The 15130-nt window shown below is 41.6% G+C and overlaps 2 protein-coding genes across 3 annotated transcripts in view; both read left to right on the top strand.

Annotated features, from left to right (window-relative positions):
* MCOLN2 (mucolipin 2) overlaps window positions 1–10995 on the top strand; it is an 87462-nt gene extending 76467 nt beyond the window's left edge. Inside the window, exon 15 of the mRNA XM_025215759.1 lies at window positions 10909–10995. The gene's annotated coding sequence lies outside the window, so the exon portion shown is untranslated. The remainder of the gene's footprint in view (window positions 1–10908) is intronic.
* LPAR3 (lysophosphatidic acid receptor 3) overlaps window positions 1–13668 on the top strand; it is a 28512-nt gene extending 14844 nt beyond the window's left edge. For both annotated transcript variants that reach the window (XM_006033849.3, XM_006033848.3), the window contains exon 3: window positions 10909–13668. In XM_006033849.3, the coding sequence (XP_006033911.1) occupies window positions 10909–11240 (332 nt within the window). In that variant the 3' untranslated portion in view covers window positions 11241–13668. The remainder of the gene's footprint in view (window positions 1–10908) is intronic.
* Window positions 13669–15130: the final 1462 nt, after the last annotated feature.

The following is a 15130-nucleotide window of genomic DNA, read 5'->3' as shown; positions in this document are numbered from 1 at the left end:
AGAATTCAAAGTTGCAGACACAAGCTTTGCTGTAAGTGTTCAGAAACACTAACTATAAAATACCAGGACCCTGTCCATCCTTCTTTAGTAGCTGGGGGAGATAAGATTTATTGGTCCAACAATGAATAGTTCCTTTCATAACCTCCAAGTGTATATAAAGGAATTTAGTGCATTTGTCCTGCAGCAGTTAATAAAAGAAGGAATATCTTTGTTGTGACACAGCTTTTCTGTGCTACTTAACTCTGAGATAGCAGTGCTGTGGGGGAGGTGTGTGTTTCTAGCCCAAGAAGTTTACAAACTAAGTACAATTATCTTTCTAATGCTATGCCCAAGGGCACTGTTTACACAGTCTGGTATCTTTTTTGCTCAAGGACCACTGGTATCATAATGCATGCTCTTTGTTTGTAAATACCATGGATTATGCATATGTAGAATTAAACCTAACTTGCACCTGACTTCAGCATTAGATCTGGGCCTTCAAAGCAGTCATTGCAATGCAATTACTATTACTTTGGATTATTTAAATATATGTCAATAGTCCTTTCTAAAGTTACTAGTATAAAGTTACTAGTATATTATTGACATCATAATAATGGTGTGAATGGCTTGTGTTTAAGCTTCAAAAAAGAATGTTGTCCTTATGATAACTCTGGGCTATAAATTGAATGACAGTACCTGTTATGCACAGATAACTCTACAGAGAACGTTTTTATCAGACCAGTACTCAGCGTGTATTTGGTATCACTGTTGGTTTTCCAACTTTAATCAAATTGGTAACATCAGATTAAAACAGGGCTGCCCAGGTGGTGGTTGCCTGTGGCCCTTGAGGGTTATGTTGTGTCCCCTAGGCTCCTGCCCAGCCTCCACTCTCCTCAGTGCTCTGGCTGCAAGAGTCAGAGTCTCTAGGCTGCTCCCCACTCTAAGTTTTGCAGTGTGTTGTGGCCAGGGGAGCTGAGAGGGAGCCTGGAGCCACATGGGCACAGGGTGCAAAAGTGGCCAGGGAGCATACATGCAGGCGTGTGTGTATAGTACAGCAGTGAAGGGGTCAGGGCTTGTGTGCATGCACAGTGCAGCAGAGGAATCGCAGATGTGTGGTGCAATGGGCTGGGTGGGGAGCACATCTATGCAGTGTGCAGTCTGGGGGCCTGTAGCTTGCCTTGGTGCAGCCTCCACTGATGCAACTTGGGGAGCATTTGGCTCCCAGTAGAGTGACCACACATCCCTAACTGGGCAGTCCTGCAATGGGAACCACAAGTCCTGGTCCTGGGCTACACAACTCCAGGACAGCATTTGTCCTGGATTCTCAGTGTCGTGCAGGGATCCATGGGAAATGGTGGGTTTCCCCTTGCAGTCTGGCAGCATTCCAGCCTGCAAGGGGAGCCAGGAGAGGGACGCAGGGGGCACCAGCTGCACGTGCATGCCCACACACATGCACGTGGCCAGGAAAGAGCCGAGCAGCCTGGAGAGCAGCTCCCTGCAGATAAGTCTATGGGGGGAGGGGACATGGGGAGCAGATCAAGGTCCCCATGGTGAGGGAGGGAGTGGGGCAGGGCTGGGTGTGCTGCCCAGCCAGGGCAGTACATGGGGCTGGAACGTGGAGAGGAACAGAGCCACAGGTGGCTCATCCAAGGGGCAGGGACATAGGGAGGGCATGTGCCCCTGCCAGATTTGTGTTGTGGACTCAGGGCTGCCTAAACTGTTGCCTTGCCCCCAGGAGCCCCCTGCGCCTGGCAGCAGCAGGGGTAGCGGTGGTGTGGAGTTGTGCCTCCTGCTGCTGCTAGGTGGGCAGGAGGCATGTATAGCCAGCACGGGGCTCCTGAGGGAAACACAACTGGGTGGGAGCCCTGAGCCCACAGCAGGAAGCTTGCATCCACCCCCCACCCCACTCTGCTCTGCTCCGCTAAGAAGGTGGGCATGTGTCCCTCCTTTTCCATTTGAAAAGGCAGTCACCCTAGCTCTCAGCCACTTAGAGGTTGGACAGCCCTGGTTTAAAACTTTAAAAATGGTCTGTCTGAGCTAAACTACTGGGGAGAAACTTCCTCAATTGCTTTCTCACTGTAGCTCCTAACTGGACAGTGCTGCTTTATTTCTGCCTACGTTAGAAACAGCTGGTTACTTGACTGAGGTCTCTGACTGGGTTACTGGAAACTACAAGTACGAACGGCTTTCCTTTCCATAGGATATATGTACAGATGGAAATATCCAACCTTCACAATAAAAGGAAGGGGAAACTTTCCCATCATCATTATTCACTGAATATTAAAAGTAAGGCTTTGATCTTATGCTGAGATCATAAAGATACAATGGTCATTCTTTTGTTGCTCTTGGCTTACCATGCCAATCTTTAGATGATCCACATGGTCATTGTGAAAAGGGCAAAATGACAATATCTGGCACCTCTACGTATATAGTACCTGTTAACCAAGTGCTTCAGAAATGGTAAGCAATTCAACCTCAGGCCTTTGGGTTTAAGGTGAGAGGAGGGTGGTGAAGAAATATGTGTGCATGTAGGGCTTTTTTGTGAAACCTCATGTTTTTTCCAAGGCTTGCTTGTTCATTGTTAGCATTTCCTCCTTCCTTGCTTTTCCATCTCTCATGCTGTAGTTCATTGGAGAGCTGGCATGATTTGCTGGGTCTGATTTTGCTCATATGAAAGTCAGTAAGACCTCTTCTCAGTGATTTATGGGAGCAGGATTAAGTCTTGTTTGCTCTGGGACTCTTGTACAGTGAAACTCAACCTAGAAAACCTTCCCATTTGGAAGGAAAAAAACAGTGTTATAAGGTTCTGAATCAAGTGCCAAATATGCTGCTTAAATCATACAGCTGACTGTAATTAACTACTGCTTCTAAGTGACAAAAAACCTAAAATGCTCAGAATAAGCAGTATTTTTTCTGAGCATTTCTACCTAGTCAGAGTGGCACATTTCTTTCTGGGATTTCTTGTGCAAATACACACGCAATGAAGAGACCTGTCACTTATACTGGTGTTCTCATAAAATCACACTAAATTCAGTGGAGTTGTGCCAGATCCTGAAATGAAGACTTTGGTTCTTGATGCCATCAGTGCACTGTCAGCACACAGCAAAGATTCACAGCCAGATTCTTCCCAGCTCAAAATGACTGCTTGCTACAAGGCTTGGGGAAAGGGGCAAAGGTGTCTTGCCAACTACCTCTCCCAGTCTTCAGTTGGTACTGGGCAAGCATTGTCCATTTGTGGTCAATAGGAAGGAAGGCAGGTTCAGTGAACAAGCGTAGGGACTGAAACTTGAAAAACAAGGGTTCAATTCCTGGCTTTGCCTCTTATGTCATGCCTGACCTTGGTTATATCAGTTTAAACTTATTTTACCTTAGTAAATGGCAAATGATGCTTCTCTACTCCTCAGAGGTGGTGTGAGATTAAAAATCTATTAACTGTGAAATGCTCAGATAGTGTGGTGATGAAGGCCATTTAAACAGCAAGGTAGGTAAATAAAGAGACTAGCATAGTCTGTAGTATGAGGCCCAAGGGTCAGAAAAGAGATAGTTTAACATCTATTTAATGTCTTGATTCTAGGTAAATCCAGTTCTGTCTCTTTCTAGTCTTCATTATTTATGTAAAAAAATGTAGCTTACCATTCTACTGAATCCTGTTTCTCTGGGAGCAGGGAAAAATTAAGCTTGGTTTTCTGAGCACCAAGACATAAGTGGGTGAGGGGCATAGATAAGCTTCATACTTAATTTTCTGTAGCTAAGAGCACTTCCAAGATCTGGCCCTACCTCCATCCATTTGTACTAGTAAGGGAAAGCCTTTGACGCTATTGTACTTTTCTAGCCCTGCATGGAGCTATCCCTTTCCTTCCTTTCTTGTGTCCTTGTTGTGACAAGGTATTTAGCAGGATTTGCAGATTCTTTGGAATCTGACGGGCTGTCCCTGAAATCCCAGGAAGGCAGCACACACATGTTAGAGATTATTTCATGTCTGCTTCACTGATCACTTCAGCACATTCAGCTCCCGTTGAAATAAACATCAAATTGACATTAACCTGCCTGGGAATACGATTAGAGGATGACGGAGAAAATAGGCATCAGCATACAGATACCTGAATAGTGAGCATGCTTCACTGAACATTAAAACACTGCTTGATATCAGTACTTAAACTTTCATTTAAAAAGCTGTTTGCTAAGAAATATTTTGTCAAGAATATTTTGAGGCTGCTCTGCAGTACAGTATGCATTCTTGCTGAGGCAGGCAGGCAGGCTATTAACTATGCTGTGCAAAAAGTTTCAGAAACTAACTGTATTTTCCAATTGTTTGTGTTTGTCAAATAACTTGCCAGATTGATCTTTAAGAACACTGCTTACAGAAATAGAGCAGTGCTGTTCACTTAAGCTTTCATACCTGATTTTTAGCTATGAGCAGTTATTTTTAATGCTGTGGGTATTTTGACCTTTTTGGGGAAGGGGGAGGGAGGAGGGGTTGTTCTTTTTTTCCCTTTTTTTAATCTCTGAAAATGTTCTGGAAGAGACAAGTGCCTGACACAGCCTTAACTAGAAAAGCTGAAATACTCATACAGTATTTGCCTATGTAGTGCCTATATAAAATATTTTTTTCTGAATGAAGCTCCTACATTTCTTATTGTTCTTCCTGATATGTTACATTACCTAGAAAGCCAGATTATTATTCCATCAATCCTGCATTTGTTGTTGGATGGCACACACTACTTCAATCAGGTGTACTGTAATAGCTTGAGGCAGTTCTTACTGAAATCCATAGCAAGATAGCCGTTGACTAATGAGAGTGTATTTCTTATTAACAGTTTTATTTTGTGGTGGGGAAGTCTCCAGGCATATTTGAATTGCATGTAAAAACCTACCTGTTTTTCATGTCTTCCAGTATTTTTTTTTCTCTTCATACTGGTTTGCTAATTGTAGCATTGCTTGTGGTTTTAAAAAAGGATTTTTTATATGGAGGTCCTCCTGTCCTGTTCAACCCTGTGGTAAGATCATAGTGCTGTGTGTATGACATCACAGTATTGCTATGCAGTGATGCCTCCAAGATGCTTTGGAGTAGCATGAAACATAAGCCTAAGGAAAAGCTGGGTTGCCAATATTGGCATCCGGCAGGGATGTGGGGTGAAATTCCTCTCAGCTGTGTGGAAGAGTGCCAAAGACTAGAGGATGTACAGAGGGAGGCTGGCTGGTAGTTGTGGATGCCACTGGCATGCTGCTCTCTCTCTCTCTGCTTCCCCTCTCTGGTTTAAAGGGAGGCTTGCATCTGGACTGTCTCTGTATTACCTTGTCTTCTGAAAGGAATTCCTCTGTGATCCTATGGTGTGTGCTGGAATAGGCTAGGTGTTGGACTGGTTGAGTAGGGGGTGAGTTTGTACTGGTTTGAAGAGCCCATCTCTTTTGCCTCACCCTTCACAGGTTTGCATCTCATAGGTTTGTATCACACCCTTGTAGAATCTTCTTACCTGTTTCCTACTTGTCTGCTGGCTTCACCAGAGCACTTACAGTCCAGCGCTCACAAAAGCTGTCTGCTGCTGCTTCCTAATGCGTGGTGAAAATCCTGCTTGAAGAGGAAAAGAGTCAACCTCCTGAGTCCTACTCCCCTCTCAGCTTACTTGGATGCATTTTCTCTCTCTCGCAACGCCATATAAATCTTCCACTTCTTAGTCCAGATGCATATCACATTTGAATTTGGACACTTCACCTTGCAACAAAATGTGGACATGTTTGTATTGCACTGGACCATTGAGAGGGCACTCTGCAAGGTAGAAGATGGAGAACTGATCCTAAATGTGTCACCCCATCAAGGATAGTGTAGGGGAGCGGGAATTCAGTCTCTGATATAGTGTTTTTCTTGCTGAGCCCCTTGGAAGGATATGATTTTGCACCTTTACCTTCTGTTTTTAATATTTTTATTATAAAGGTTTAGAAAAGTAAAGGAAAAAAATCTCTCCCCCCCCCCCCTGCGCAATCTAACTGTGATGTCAGCATGAACAGATTTTTCTTTTAAAACACACCACCTGGATTCCACTCATGTCTTTGATTAGGTTTCCCCATGTATGGAAAGCCCTCAGGGGTGGGGGGACACTTCCACTGCAGTCCAGTCTCCTGTCCAGTGTGGGGTGTCACGTCTTAGCCCAGGCTACTACATGGACCCTTGTACCCAGGATATGGTTTTAGGTTCCTATTTAAGAGTAAAGGCTTAGGAAGAGTTCATATTCCTATGCTGTTTATGATCAGTCATTGTTCAGTGTTAAACTGTTCATCTCAGTGGTTCCTACAGTGTGAGATGGTTTTTGTGGGCGGTTGGGTGCATGTTCTTTAATTTGGGACCAATTTGATACGTTGCTGTTACTTGGGGAAGGGTAAGAGGAGTTGGCTTAATTGGGGGTAAATGGTGTCATCTGGCTGAGCTTAATTTAGTTGGCCAAGCTGGCAGGGACACATGGTAAGTCCATGCTTCAGTGAAGGGATGACAGCAACTCCTGGAGATGAACTGAAGCAATTTTAAACTAGCTAACTTGGGTGCTGATAAAAATATCGTTGTGGCAGCACTGGATTCCAGGCATGTCAGTACATGATTTTTCTGTTCATTCAGGTGAAATGCAAGTAGTGGATTATCCTAGTTTGCCATTGTTTTAGTGATATATATCTGATCAAGAAGTTAAGGGTTTTTACTCTGAACAATTTACTTGTCCTTCCATTTCAACCAAAAAATGCACCTGTGGTTAAGGCAGCTAAAACTGAGTGCAATTCCCTTTGCCTAAACATAGACTGTAGATGACAGAATCTCTATATACAGAGTGCTTTATGGCAAAGGACAAGTGTAAGCCTCAAAAAATGCAAAACTTCTAGATTTAGGGGGACTCAGTTGGGGGTGATTAAAATCTACAGGAAAATTATCTGAAGTGTAGTGGAGGAAGATCCCGAAGTGACCTGAGAACAACGCGATCCATTGTTGATCTTTCATATTGTATGTAGTCATCTTACTTGCCCTGGCACCCAAACCTTTTAATTCCAATTGAGAAGTTTAAAAAATGGTTTTGTGTAAGGCAGGATATACTTCATGTTATGACAGCCTGTGCAGTGAAAATCATAGGAACAGACCAATATAAGCCATAGCTTAGGCTCCATATTTTAAGTAATGTTTTGACTGCTGTGTTTCATAAAGCAAAAATAGAAAAAAAGGCTAGAAAGGGAATCTGTTTGGGCAGAACCCTTTGAGAGTTACTTGTTAAGAATAGGGTGTGAATCTTACCTTGTTTGTATGTGTGATTAAATGTATTTTTAGTGATGGCAGACCAAAGAAATGCTCCCTGGAAAGAGCTGCCCAGTAATTATGATAGTGTCCCTTACTATGTATTGTACGATAGACTTTAATCCTTAGCTAGGTAAAATGTTTAGAGCCCCAGCTTTCCATAAGGGGAAGTGCAAGTGTTGTACACAGCACAGTGGATACTAGAGAAGTGTCTTACAAATGTCATTGTGACATCCGGTACTTGCTATTAAACTCTTCACAGTTTTGCCTGCATTTCCTGGAGTTTTTCATAGGTTAGCTTGCCCAAAGCCTAGATACAGTGATTGGGTCAATGTTCTGTTCTTATTGACTTGGGCTCTATACACTCTGAAATAAAGAGAATAAGTAATAAGATAAAAAATCTTTTTACACAAACAGTGACATCTTGTACAGTGTTAACGTTTTTGACAGTCAGTGCATTGGCATTCAACCAGTAACCTTTGATAACTTATAAAAGGCTTCACTGAGTACTCAAGTACTTGCAGAGAGCTGGTGTTAATGTCCTATACTGTTGTCGTGTATTCAAGGATGTATTCCAGTACCCACTGAGTCAACAGTTTTTCCATTGACTTCAGTGGGCTTGAGGTAAATCCTGGTGCAATTAATCTTTATGCTGTTCTTACAATGTATACTCTTAATGAGAGTTGGTGTTGCAACTGTTTACGCAAGCTTCTGGAGCTGAACCAGTCTATCACGCAGAGTTGATTACAGGAGTTAATGTTTTGAGCTGCAGTTCTGGCACTGATGGCGTTTCTAAAAGATTTAACTATAAGACCCTGGCATCAGCATTTGCAAATTACTGATACTAACCAATAATTTGTAAGTAACCTATGAAACTAATAGTGCTACAAAAATATTGACTATAGCAACAGTTGGGTTAAATACTTAACTTAGGTAAGTAATGACTCTTAATCTTTCCATTTTATAGTATGTTCCCTAAAAAAGAATACAGATCTGTTGAATGAATTCTGTTCACTTGCTTAGTAAAACAGTGTAGGATGGAAGGTAAACTGTAAGCATATTTTGCAATCTAACCTACAAGTGAGTTCCATACTGTTTTTACTATTTGCATTTTTTTTAGTAATTTGTAACATATACTGAAGTTTTTGAATTGCATTCTTAAGCAGTCTTATTTTTTAGAGATCCCAAGCAAGCTTGAAAATGAAGGGGTGCTAATCGTTTTTGAAATCTGTTCCTTCGATGACAAATGGTGGAGGGTAGCAATGGATGCATGGTGCAGTAAATGTAATGTTACTGTTTGAATCTCGACTCTTGTGTTTCCCATTTGTTGACATTAGCTGTGCACTACATCTTTCATATTATAATTACACAATTTATATATTGGAAAACCAGTGATATTATGAAAATGAAATTATTTTTAATATCAGAGCTGTTGAACGGCTCCGAAGACCACCAAGACAGTATTTTGACAGGGCTGTGTAAATAATTGCTAAGATACTTACTACTTTGCTGATTTTTAAAGCCCCAAAAGGAGCAAATGTGTCTTTATAAATGAGTGGAATTTCTTCAGCCTGTTGTCCACATCGTGACTTTTTTGTGCAGAGTTGTCGTTTTCTATTTTTGTAAGTCAGACAGCAGTTGTGGCTTGTGGTAAGTTAGTATTATCATGAGCACAGCTGCTTTTCCGTGGACTCAGAAGCAAAGAATGACAGACCAGTGTTGGGGGAGGAGAAGAAACAGGGCTGTTACCATGACCCTTCCTCCCTCCCTCTTGACCCATAAGCTGTAGTCAGTCTGAAGATCTTGTCCGTCTCCCCTGAACAAGATGGGTACCCTTCCTCTTTGGACAGGAGGAGGTTGACACATGGGTCTGATTTACATTACTGTGTTGCCTCTTATTCTCGCATTTCTGTTCTTTCTTCATGTTGCCATTACCATATAAGCACCAACTCTGTGAGTGCTCTTGGAGCACCCACTGAAAAAAATAAGCAGGTGCTCAGCACCCATGGAGCCACTTGCAGATGTTTAAAAAAAAACAAAAAAACAAACAACCCCCCCAAAACAAACAAAAAACCCCCCCACGCTTTACCAGAAGTAGTAGCGCATTACTTCAATCAGGCTCTTCAGTGTCTGTAAAGATCGGGCACTTCAGCAGGGCTTTTTTGGCACTTCTATTAGATTAGTGCAGCTTTTTTGGTGCTTTTAAGTGCCCAATCTTTACAGATGCTGCAGAGCTGGGTTGAAGTAATGTGCTGCCTCTTTTGTGTGTACACAGGGCTCAGCATGGGAACGTGCTGAGTTAAAAGTAAAGTACTGTGTTTTTGTTTTGTTTTTTGTTTTTTACATCTGCAAGTACCCACCAGCAAAAAACATGGTCATTGTCTATGGCCATTACTCTCCTTTTTTGTTGAGCGTTTTTTCTGTCTCACCCCTCACTTCATACTGATATCTATTTTTTAGAGCATAAAACTGATGGAGGGAAGTAGTTGTGGGTTCTTCACTTTTCCACCAAGGGGCTCTCATCTCCACTGGTCCTACTGCTCACATCTCACCCCTCTAAGTGGGGGTCCTGCTATTCTTCTCTTCTTCCATGAAGAACCATGTGTGCCTGCTGCTACTTCCAATCTTGGCACTTCGACTGCCAAACAGGTACAACATGATGGTGTCTTCTTTGCATATCTCTTCTGTTTTCCTGTTCCCTTCAATACAATAATCCCTCATTCACGCACTTTTCTCTGTCTCTCTCTTGAGCATTTTCTCTTTTTTCATTCCTCACTGTTGTTTCCCTTCTTTTCCCGCTAGTTACTCTTATCTCTTGCTTTAAACCCCCTCTCTTTTTTCTTCTACTTCTTTCCCTTCAAAACTTGATTCTTTCTCTCTCAGTCTCATCTCCTAACTGGCCCTCAGGTGCCTTTTTCTCAAACCTCCCCTCATTTTCAAAGTTTTTACCTCTGATTTACTTTTGGTCTCCCTTCTGTAGAGAAACTAGACATACAAACTCCCTTATTGGCTCAGTGGCTGGCTGATCCGTCTGCCTTACGCTTTTAGTACTGAGGAGCTGAAGAGATGGGGAGGAACTTGGTGTGTAACCTTTCCTCTAATGGGAAGAACCCGTTAGCCATAGAAACGCAAAAGACTAGGCAGTGGAGAGAGAGAGGGCAGATTATTGCCATATTAAGCCAGTGTCAGGAAGTGTTGGTGGATGATACTGTACAAAGGCACTGTACCCTGGGTGGGTGGGTCATTTTGAACCTGTTTGTATTTAAATCCTGATAGAAGAGTTGCCATCTTACCAAAGCACCAGTTTCCTAGGGTCAGTTTTATTTATGCCAAAGAATTCTTTGCCACCATTTCTTTATTGCCAGAGCAGTTTTTTGTTGTAATTGCCTGATACAGCTTTCATCCGAGCCTTTGCTTCCTAATTCCTGCCCTTTGTAACCTTCCAAGTCCTAACCTACTAAATTATAAGAGTTGTTTTTTTCAGAGAAATTACTGCCAGATGTAATTTAGCTACTGAGATCACCTTTTCTTCTTCTCTATTTACAATTTGTTGTGTATATTGTTAACAACCCTGATGTTTTTGGAGGATACCAAATATGCTTGCATGCCCAAAGCTAGAATTTATCAAAGTCTGAAATACTTTTCCTTTTTTCTTTTCCTAGGTGCATTTGTTGTCTGTTGGACTCCTGGGCTAGTAGTTTTGCTTCTTGATGGTCTGAACTGCACTCATTGTGGGGTTCAGCATGTGAAAAGATGGTTCCTTCTTTTGGCCTTGCTCAACTCTGTTATGAACCCAATAATTTATTCTTACAAAGATGAAGAGATGTCAACCACAATGAGAAGGATGATCTGCTGCTCTTCTGATGATAAAAGTCAGGATAGATGCTCTTCAAGGATTCCTTCAACTGTGCTCACCAGAAGCACAGATGCCACTGGTCATTACATTGAAGATGGCATTATTCAAGGGACCATCAGTGGCAAAGGAAACTCATGAGCTACACAAGGATATACTTAGCTGGGAGATGGGCGTGGGGGGAAGAGGAGGAGGGAAAAAGTCTCTTGTAATGGGAAATCACTGACCGATTAAAGTTATTCAAGAATATATTCGCTCTGTTCCAAAGCAAAACCCTATCCACAGTGTTAACAAAAGACCTTGTAAATAATTACCTGATGGAAAAATACATTGTATTGAAGAAAAAACTTTCTGTGCCATAAAAAAGTACATGAGATTGTTTTCTCTGTAAGAGGAATAAACATATTGAGACTCTCTCTGCATGGAAACAAAATCCTAACAATAAAATGGAACCTTCCTTATTAAACGCAGGCTGGAAGAATTATCCTGTGAAACAATGCAGTTTTGGCACTCTGAAGTTATACTTTGAACAGTTGCTTAGCTTCTCCAGAGAACACTGTTGGAGTTGATAGGCAGAAATGTGACTTTTATATGCTCTTTTTGATTACAAAATCCATGTATTAATTCATACATGTCTTTTCCCTCCACCCCCCACAATAAAATTCCTCTGTGTGTGAGAGAGAACCTGTCCTCATCATGAGTTGTGAGAACAGGTAGTGGAGAACGGTAACAAAAGTACAGGCCACTGCCATTTGAGTGCAAGGGAAGTCCCAACTGTTTGGTGGGCCAACCACTGCAAGGAGACATGATGATCACACACAGATGTATTCAAAATGAAATGGGAGGAAATATCTGAATATAGATTTCAGTTTCCAACTTCTAAAGGGGTTTATTAAACAGAAACAATGTGATCAGAGCCCTTCAAAATACTGAATGAACTTAACTCTTTCAAAGGTTGTCATGCATTGGAAAGAATATGAGTAATTTGCACAGACTGTGTTAAAATTTATTCGGACCAGATTAAGTCATCTGACTGAGGAGGAGGATCTTTAGAAGATCCCTGAGGAAGAGGCCATGTAAATGCAGATAAGGACCTTAATAACAGATCCTTATCAAATTTATGACTAATCAAATTTAAATTGTGGAATAATTTCTATGCCTTTTAAAGTTGCTATAATACCTTTGGACTGTGTGTTTTATAAATCAGAGATATATTTAAAGCTCTAGGCCAACATTTTCCAAAGTGATCTCTAATTATGGGATCTGACTTGAAGAAGTTGGACCTGATTTCAGAAATATGTACCCTCTGGCATCTTTTAATTTTTAATGGGAGTTTAATGTGCTGAGCACTACAGCAAATCAAGTTCAAACTATCTTAAGCTTGACAATCAAAATCAGAAGTGGTTCTTGTAGACTTTATTGTTGGCTTTTACAAAAGAATGCCAACTGTATATAATGCAATATTGAAAGATGTAATATTGGTATAATGCAAGGGTTGGCAGCCTATGGCCCATTGGCCAGATCTGGCCCATTCATTGGCCTGCAGACATGCATGCCTTGGGATGTCAGCAGATGGGGGAATCAGTTGTGGTGGCAAAGGGAGCAATGGCTGGGTCAAAAGCAGCAACCAATGGCAGGCTGTGTTTTGATGCCCCAGTCCTGTCTGGTCAGTCAGGTGGTCTGTCTGCCTGTCCCCTTTCCCCTTCCCACCCCGTCATGCCTCTTTACTGTATCTGTTGCTTGTCTTACTACCAACTTTGTCCTTGGCACCGGTTGGTGTCTATAGTAATTGGCAGCGAGGATAAGGAAGGTAATAAGAAAGCAGACCTCAGCACAGAGCAGGAAGGGCTGGGGGATCAACAAGCAGCTTGAGCAGAGCAGGACAGAGAAGGGGGTCATTGGCACAGGAGGCAAACCTTACTAGTTGTGCCTCTGGCAGCAGTCTTCCCTCAGAATGAGCTATGCTAACTTGGCTCACCACGCCTGAAAGGTCACCAACCCCTAGTGTATTATATTGACTTCAGAATCAGAACTTGTGGCAGAGGTGATATCTTTTATTAGACCAACTAGATATTCCTTTGCCTCCTACAACCTGTGTCCCTGAAATATTGACTTGATCATATTCTTCTCTTGGTTCTATCTGTGCTGTCAGTGGACTATATTGAAGAAAGTGAGGCTAGAATTTGGCTCAGAAGTTACAGTTAATTTTATATAGGATATTGAATTTTTTTGTAATAGACCCTAATCCTGCAAAACCTGTTGTGTCTGAGTAGTCCTTACTCACTGTGACTAAGCTGAGGCAGGAGTTGGAAGTGTGGACCCCTGCATTTCAAGGTAAATATTCTGTTTGTATATGACTTGCTGACAAGGTTTACACTTGTACTTTTGCCATTTGGAATGCAGTGTTTTTGTGCAAAGACTACTTTGGTTTGGTATGTTTGAAGACTTGTAAAGCAGTGTTTTTAGAGGCAATGGTATAATACACAAGATACAGATGTTAACCTTCTTGCTGTGCATGGTTTGTATTAACTAGGCTGAAGCTTATATACAAAGCTACCAAAAAATAAAATGTTCCTTTTAAAATGAAATATGTTTATATGTTTTATTTCATGTTTGGTTAACTGTGAAATATGACTTGGCGCTCTACAGTAGCTACAGCAGAAATGACCCCTCTTAGTATTTTCTATTTCTTTAGATCCTTCAAATGAATTCCTGCCTCTGCAAAACCACAGGTGATCTTTCCATTCTGCTTAATACAATTGCCATATTAATAAAAAGGGTCTCTAATCATAGTTGGGTCAGGCCTAATGAGAATTCAGATTAAGACACAGAACATCTGCCTAAGCAGAGTAAACCTACATAGAAAAGTAGGAGCCTCTTGTAGCTTCTATCTGTTTTTCTATTAGAAATATGAGGAGTTGGCCCTCTAAACAGCCCTGATTTCTTGGAAACTTTTTTCTGCCTTTTCTAGGTAAGTTGGAATAGCTTTATAGACTTGTTGGGAGAATGGACTTCATTAATTTGTGTAGCATCTAGCAAAATGCAGAATCACATTCTGGTTGCACTTAAAACAAAAAGAAATAATTCATCTCAGGCCATGCCTCGGGGGCAGTTCTACAGTTATATTTTCATTCCCCTAAGTGAGAGGAAATGGTTTGCAACTTAATCAAGAACTGTCTTAGCTGTATATCATACTTCCCATTATAGTATTGCATTTCTGGAGATCTGCTGTTATTTGATTTTATTACTGTAAGTTATATACATTAACTTTTCTTCAACAGTAAATTGGTGTTATACAGAATGAAATTAACTTGTTCCTTTTAGCTTCCCAAATACTTTGTAGTAGGACAGTATAAGTTATTCAAGGGCAATGTATTAAAGCAGTCTCTGCACCCAATAATGAGAACTTTTGGAAGGGGCAAATTTTGAGTGTTTTTCATACTGGAATTTAAAGGATTTCCCAAAGAGATAGCAGTGGTTGTTACAGTTAAGTCCACATCTACTTTTATAATAGTGTGCGCTCCTGAATGTGTCAGCTGTGTTCTATCTACCTGTAGGGTGAAACTCATCCTATTGGGAAAGGCCTTGGAAGAATCCCCTTGCCATGGAAACCCTAATTCTCCATCATGGGATGAAGGAAAAGTACAGCTAGCATGACTATGTGGGGGTAGCCCTCTCCTGCTGCACAAATTCAGTAGCCCAGAAAGGCAGAAGAATGGAAGAGTAGATTTACCAATGTATTCATGGACACAGGGGCACAGACGGAAGTTAAGTTTTTCATGCAATCAGCACTCTGAAAGCGCTCTACAGCTGTGCTGTGACGTGCATAGCAGCAGAAATGGTTCTTTGGGTAAATCTGATTGAGCGCCTTTAAAGTGGCCAATCATGTGACAAATTAGCCCTCATCAGATGAGGTATCAGATGAAGGTACTCCACTTTAGAGCACCGTAGGGAACTTGAGTTCTCTAGGGTTAATTTGTTGCATGATTGGGGCTGGAGTGATGCAGCCTAGCCCTGTCCCTGGGACTGTC

Source organism: Alligator sinensis, unplaced genomic scaffold (genome assembly GCF_000455745.1).
Source record: "Alligator sinensis unplaced genomic scaffold, ASM45574v1 scaffold32_2, whole genome shotgun sequence".
In the NCBI taxonomy this organism is placed as follows: Eukaryota; Metazoa; Chordata; order Crocodylia; family Alligatoridae; genus Alligator; species Alligator sinensis.
This window is presented reverse-complemented; position numbering and strand designations above follow the sequence as displayed.